This window comes from Myxine glutinosa, chromosome 6 (genome assembly GCF_964187855.1).
Source record: "Myxine glutinosa chromosome 6, kmMyxGlut1.1, whole genome shotgun sequence".
Classification (NCBI taxonomy): Eukaryota; Metazoa; Chordata; class Myxini; order Myxiniformes; family Myxinidae; genus Myxine; species Myxine glutinosa.
In genome coordinates, this window is record NC_136266.1 from 7999195 (window position 1) to 8005194 (window position 6000).

At 49.2% G+C, this 6000-nt stretch overlaps 1 protein-coding gene across 1 annotated transcript in view; it reads left to right on the forward strand.

Annotated features, from left to right (window-relative positions):
• The window catches only part of LOC137429571 (integrin beta-1-like), an 80243-nt gene extending 79312 nt beyond the window's left edge, over nt 1-931 (forward strand). Inside the window, exon 16 of the mRNA XM_068119583.2 lies at nt 630-931. Within this exon, the coding sequence (XP_067975684.2) occupies nt 630-698 (69 nt within the window). The 3' untranslated portion in view covers nt 699-931. The remainder of the gene's footprint in view (nt 1-629) is intronic.
• Nucleotides 932-6000: the final 5069 nt, after the last annotated feature.

Genomic DNA, 6000 nt, shown 5'->3' on the forward strand with positions numbered 1-6000 from the left:
AGGTGAACAGGGACCCACCTGGCATAGTGTGTGTGGTCTAAGGCATGGAACCATGGGACCAGTTCCGTCAGGGCATCAAGGTACATCGTGAATGAAGCCTGCCGCAGAGAACGCACATAGACCAGTACCAACATCTCTAGTTCCAGCACAGTTGCCCAGTACTGAAAGTTGGGAATGTCTTCTCCTCTCTGGTGACACCAGTCTTCAAACTCAGGCAGGTCTTCTGCATCATCAGCATATGTCATACAGTGGCGTTCATATGCACGGTGTTGCAGGATGTGCAGTGCCGCTGCAGTGATTTGATGAGCTCTTCTTGTGCGGGTGACGTGGGCAGCTCGCAGGAAGGAGTCGGCCGTCCCTGGCGTTGCAATCTCAGCTTGCAAATCTGCAAAATCTGCAAATCTTGCAAAAATCAAATCTCTGAATCTGAGATGGCCCAATATCCAGATCTTTTCATAATATGATAGTCTACTAGTGTGCCATATTTGGTGCTTTCCTCACAAAATGCACAATTGTTATGCTATATTTAGCTTAGCTGCCGGACTATAAGGACAATAACTAACGAACATTATAATCCCAGGTACAGAGGAGGTTGTTTGCTTCAATTCCCACCTGTGTTGGTTTTACAGGGAGAAAACCCCATTTACAAGAGTGCCATCACCACCATTATCAACCCAAGGTACGGAGGGATCCAATGATCCACACAAACCACGTGATCTCATCATCATCACCACCGTGTTCTGCTCTCCTAAGGATTCTTTCACAACATCAGTATTATAAAAGTTAGTATCATGTGAAGACAATCATTGTGGAAAGGTCTGGTGTAACAATTTTATGGTGTGTACATTTGTTAGTTTACCTTTAGACATTTCACCTGTACAAAGCTTTCATCAATTCCATTCAGAACAATAAACTTACCAACAGTTTGTGGAAAACTTTCTGTAGTTTCAGAAATATCATTTTGAAGTTACAATACAAACTTTGTAATATATATAAAGCTCTTCCAGCGAAACAGTTGCATTGGCTTCACCTATTAGGCCAAAGCTTAGAATACCTCCAGCACCCCTATTTCCTTCTCTGTTCTTATTCGTTTATTCATTGTTCTTATTTGTTCGTTCGTTCTTCGATCACGTGTTTCACCCCCATTTCCATTTTCCATTTCCCCAGATAGTTTTCACTGCTCAATTTTAAAATGTTTAAACTTTCCCCTGAAGAACTGTATTCTGTCGTATATTATAACACCTTTTTCTTCTTCTTCTATAAAAGGATGCTTTCTACTTGCTCACCAAATCTATTCATTCCAAAAAAAAAATCCATCTCTTTCAGTTCCTCTTTTCTACATTCCCTAAACTCTCCTGCACTCCACCCCTCCTCCAGCGTTCTCAAACGTATTTTTGAATCGAAGGTCACAAGAAACTTATTTTGCAACAAATGTTCATTTCCCATAAATCGTACACTTTCCAAAATGCAATCTCACCCCTTCCCTCCAAATCTTCCCCCATCACCCCTCCCCTCCAAAACTTCCCCATCACCCCTCCCCTCCAAATCTTCCCACTTGCCCCTCCCCTCCAAATCTTCCCCATCACCCATCTCTTTCAAACCTTCCCCCTCCCCTCCAAATCTTCCCCATCACCCATCCCTTTCAAATCTTCCCCCTCCCCTCCAAATCCTTCCCATCACCCATCCCTTTCAAATCTCCCCCCTTGCCCCTTCCCTCCTAAACTCCCCCCACACCCCTCCCCTCCGAGACTCTCCCTCGCTCCTCCCCTCCCCTCTCACGCCTCCTCCCCGCTTCTTCCCCCTTCCAACTTTCACCTTCATCTCCCCCAACCTTCTGCCTCGCTCTTCCCCCTCCCCAAATAACACCTCACTGTGCCTCACCCAATCACCATCAAACCTTTTGTCCACCCCCATCCTTCCCTTTCTCCAAGCTATTCTGAAATCTCTGACACACCTTCAACAGCTCTCCCTACCTCTTCCTCCTCTTCCACATCTTACCCTACCCCTCCCCCCCCCTGTTCTGTATCCGATGCTCCCCCTTCCTCTTCATTAACGGTATGGACCTCAAACATCCGGGGCCTTCGCTCAAACTTGACTGATCTCTCCATGCAGGTTGCCTCTGACAAACCAGACGTGATCTGCTCAACAGAAACTTTCCTCCTTCATGATGTCTCTGATTCCTTGGTATCTCTCCCAGGTTACTCCCTCCTCCGGTATGATAGACCTGAGCCTCGTCCTGGAGGTGGGGTCGCTATCTTTATAAAAAAAACTCTCTTCCTCACTCGCCATGCACTGCCCTCTCTCCACCTCACCCCCAGGAATACCTCTGGCTACGGCTTCCCCTTCGCTCCCACCTCTTGTTCATACGTGTGTTGTACCGTCCCCCAAACAGTGATGACTCCATCTACATCTCGTTGTCTGATAATATGGACCAATTCTATCTACTCATCCCAACTCTCTATTCCTCATATGTGGTGATTTCAATTGTCACCATGCCAGTTGGCTGGGTGTGGGTACCTCTCTCACCAGCCATGGCTCCTCAGCAAAGGATTTCTGCGACTCACTGGGACCGACACAATCTGTCAATTTCCCGACCTGGATCTCGGTCAACGGAGCATCTTCTCTTCTGGACTTGGTTATGACTAACTTCCCTGAAAATGTCTGCTGCTCTTCTTCTGCTCCAATCGGCTCATCTGATATGTGCTTGTTAAAGTGGACATCTCTCTGACCATTCTCAGAGAGCCTCCTCAGCGTCGACGAGTCTGGCATTTCACTCAGGCCAACTGCCACGGTCTTCAAGCAGCCATCAATCATCTGGACTGGTCTCCCATCTCGACCACCTCTGACATCAACTCATCCTGGGAATTCTTCCAAAGTAAATTGCTCTCTCTCATGCACAGATTTATCCGATCTCGTCTTCAGTTGTCATACCCTTCCTCCCATCCATGGTACACGGAATCTTGTGGTGAGGCTGTTGCCCAGAAACAACTTGCCGTCGTCTCCTGGAAAGCAAATCCAATGGAAGGAAATCTCATTTCCTTTCACAAGGCCCGAAACAAGTGTGTGTCCACCTTCAGGAGAGCCAGGAAACGATATCTCTCCGTTCTCAAGACCGAACTCTCTTATCTGTCTCCCTCTTCCAAATCCTGGTGGCATCTGGTCAAATCTGTTTCTGGTGTTTGTTCCCCCTCCATTCCCTCCCTCACCTCAAACGGCTACACAGCTGACTTCGCATGTGAAAAAGCTGAATGCCTCAACTCTGTGTTTGCCTTTAAATCTTGTGTCCCAAACCCATCCCTCTCTGTACCCACCGTACCCAGCTGCTCCTGGACTCCATGTCCTTTCCTCCTGACAAGGTGGAAAAGTTTCTGTCAACCCTCGACTCTGATTCTGCAACTGGACCTGACGGCATCAGCCCACGGGTCCTAAAATCCTGTTCTTCCGCTCTTTCACTCCCTCTCTCTGTTCTCTTCACCCTCTCTTTTGCTCAAGGTCATCTGCCATCTGCTTGGAAATCAGCCGACATCACCGCTTTGCACATAAAAGGTGCAAAAACAGATCCTAGCAACAACAGACCAATCAGCCTTCTACCAATTATCAGCAAAGTCATGGAATCCATCATTGCTTCGGATATTAAATCTTTCCTCTTCTCCAATGGCTTGATCTCTGATCATCAATTTGGTTTCAGACCAGGTCACTCGACTCTGGACATGCTGCTTCTGCTTTCTCAACAATGGATGGAGGTCCTCAATGCCAAACAGGAAATTAGAGCTGTCTCCCTTGACATATCACGTGCCTTCGATACGGTCTGGCACCCAGCTCTGCTCACCAAACACTCCTCCTTTGGTATCCATGGAAATCTCCACGCATGGCTGGCGGACTTCCTCTCTAGTCGTAGTCAACGTGTGGCCCTGAATGGGTTTCTCTCATCTCCTCTTCCTGTTCAGGCTGGAGTTCCCCAAGGCAGTGTTCTGGGCCCTGTGCTTTTTCTGGTCTTCATCAATGATCTCTCTGACTCTCTTGAAAATCCTCCCTATCTCTTTGCGGATGACTCTACTCTCTGTCGCTCCATTCCTCATCCCTTAGATTGGCAGTCTGCAGCCTCCTCACTCTCTGCAGACCTGGACAAAATCACAGACTGGGCAAACAAGTGGAACATGTCTTTCAATCCTGACAAATCTCACACTCTTACGATGTCTCTCCGAAAAGACCAACTGGACAACCCTCCCATCTACTTTCTGAATAATCCTCTCCAAGAAGTTCTGTCACTCAAGCTTTTGGGTCTCACTATCTGCCATGATCTTTCCTGGGAAAACCACATTTCAAATCTGGCCTCCAAAGCCAGTCGCCGACTAGGCATCCTCCGTCGTGCTCAGTCCTTCCTTGGCACACCTGAGCTCCTCACCACATACAAGGCTTTCATCTGCAGCTCAATGGAATACTGCTCTCCGCTCTGGATTGGTGCTCCTGCCTCACACCTAGCTCGTCTTCACGCTGTTGAAACCAAAGCGTTCAGAATCATTGGAATCTCCCGCGATGAAGCTAACTCCAAGGGCCTTTCACTCACTCACCGCAGGCAGGTTGGTGGTCTTTCCGTCTTCTGCCGACTCCTCTCTGGCCTTGCCCCCCCAGCTCTCTCTGGGCTCTGTCCCCCAAATATTCCTACAGGTCACACAAGATCTGCCTGCAACCCTCTTATGGTTAAACTGCCAAAATAAAGACTCTCTGCTCACCTTCACTCCTCTTTTCTCCCACCTCTGGAACAAACTCCCTCACTCTCTTCAATCACACTCCTCCCTCCAGGTCTTTAAAACAGCTGTTCACCACCATCTCTTATCTTCCCCCATCCAAAACCTTGATCTTTTCTACCCCCGCTAATTTCATCCCAAATCCACTTTTTTGAAATACCAACTTCTTTCCTGGAAATCCTTGGTGTCCTTGTGTTTTATACTTCTCCCACCCCCCCTCCCACCCCCCTTCCCACACCTCCTCCCCCCAAGCCCCCTCCCTCCCATACATCTCCCGATGTCCCTGCTCTCAAATGTTGTGTTTGTGTGCTCCCCTTCTCTCCCCATCTTGTCTACCGCTCCCTCTTTTTATATATTTTGTTTGTCTGTTTGATTTTTTTGTGTGATAAATGTTAGCTCTTTCACGAGCCTCGATGCTGTATCCCCCCAAAAAAAAAAAAAAAAAAAAAAACACTTCCCAGTTCGCAGACAGAGCTCCAGCACCCCACTTCCCGGTTAGCAGACAGAGCTCCAGCACCCCACTTCCTGGTTCGCAGACAGAGTTCCAGCACCCCCACTTCCCAGTTAGCAGACAGAGCTCCAGCACCCCACTTCCCGGTTAGCAGAAAGAGCTCCAGCACCCCACTTCCCAGTTAGCACACAGAGCTCCAGCTCCCCACTTCCCAGTTGGCAGACAGAGCTCCAGCTCCCCACTTCCCAGTTAGCAGACAGAGCTCCAGATCCCCACTTCCCAGATAGCAGATAGAGCTCCAGCTCCCCACTTCCCAGTTAGCAGACAGAGCTCCAGCACCCCACTTCCCAGTTAGCAGACAGAGCTCCAGCCCCCCACTTCCAGGTTAGCAGACAGAGCCCCAGCTCCCACTTCCCAGTTAGCAGAGAAAGTGCCAGCTCCCCCAGTTAGCAGTTAGCAGAGAAAGCGCCAGTCCCCCACTTCCCAGTTAGCAGACCAAGCTCCAGCTCCCCACTTCCCAGTTAGCAAACAGAGCTCCAGCCCCCCACTTCCCAGTTAGCAGACAGAGCTCCAGCCCCCCACTTCCCAGTTTGCAGACAGAGCTCCAGCTCCCCACTTCCCAGTTAGCAAACAGAGCTCCAACCCCCCACTTCCCAGTTCGCAGACAGAGCCCCAGCTCCCACTTCCCAGTTAGCAGAGAAAGCGCCAGCTCCCCACTTCCCAGTAAGCAAACAGAGCTGCAGCCCCCACTTCTAAGTTAGGAGACAGAACTCCAATCCCCCACTTCCCAGTTAGCAGACC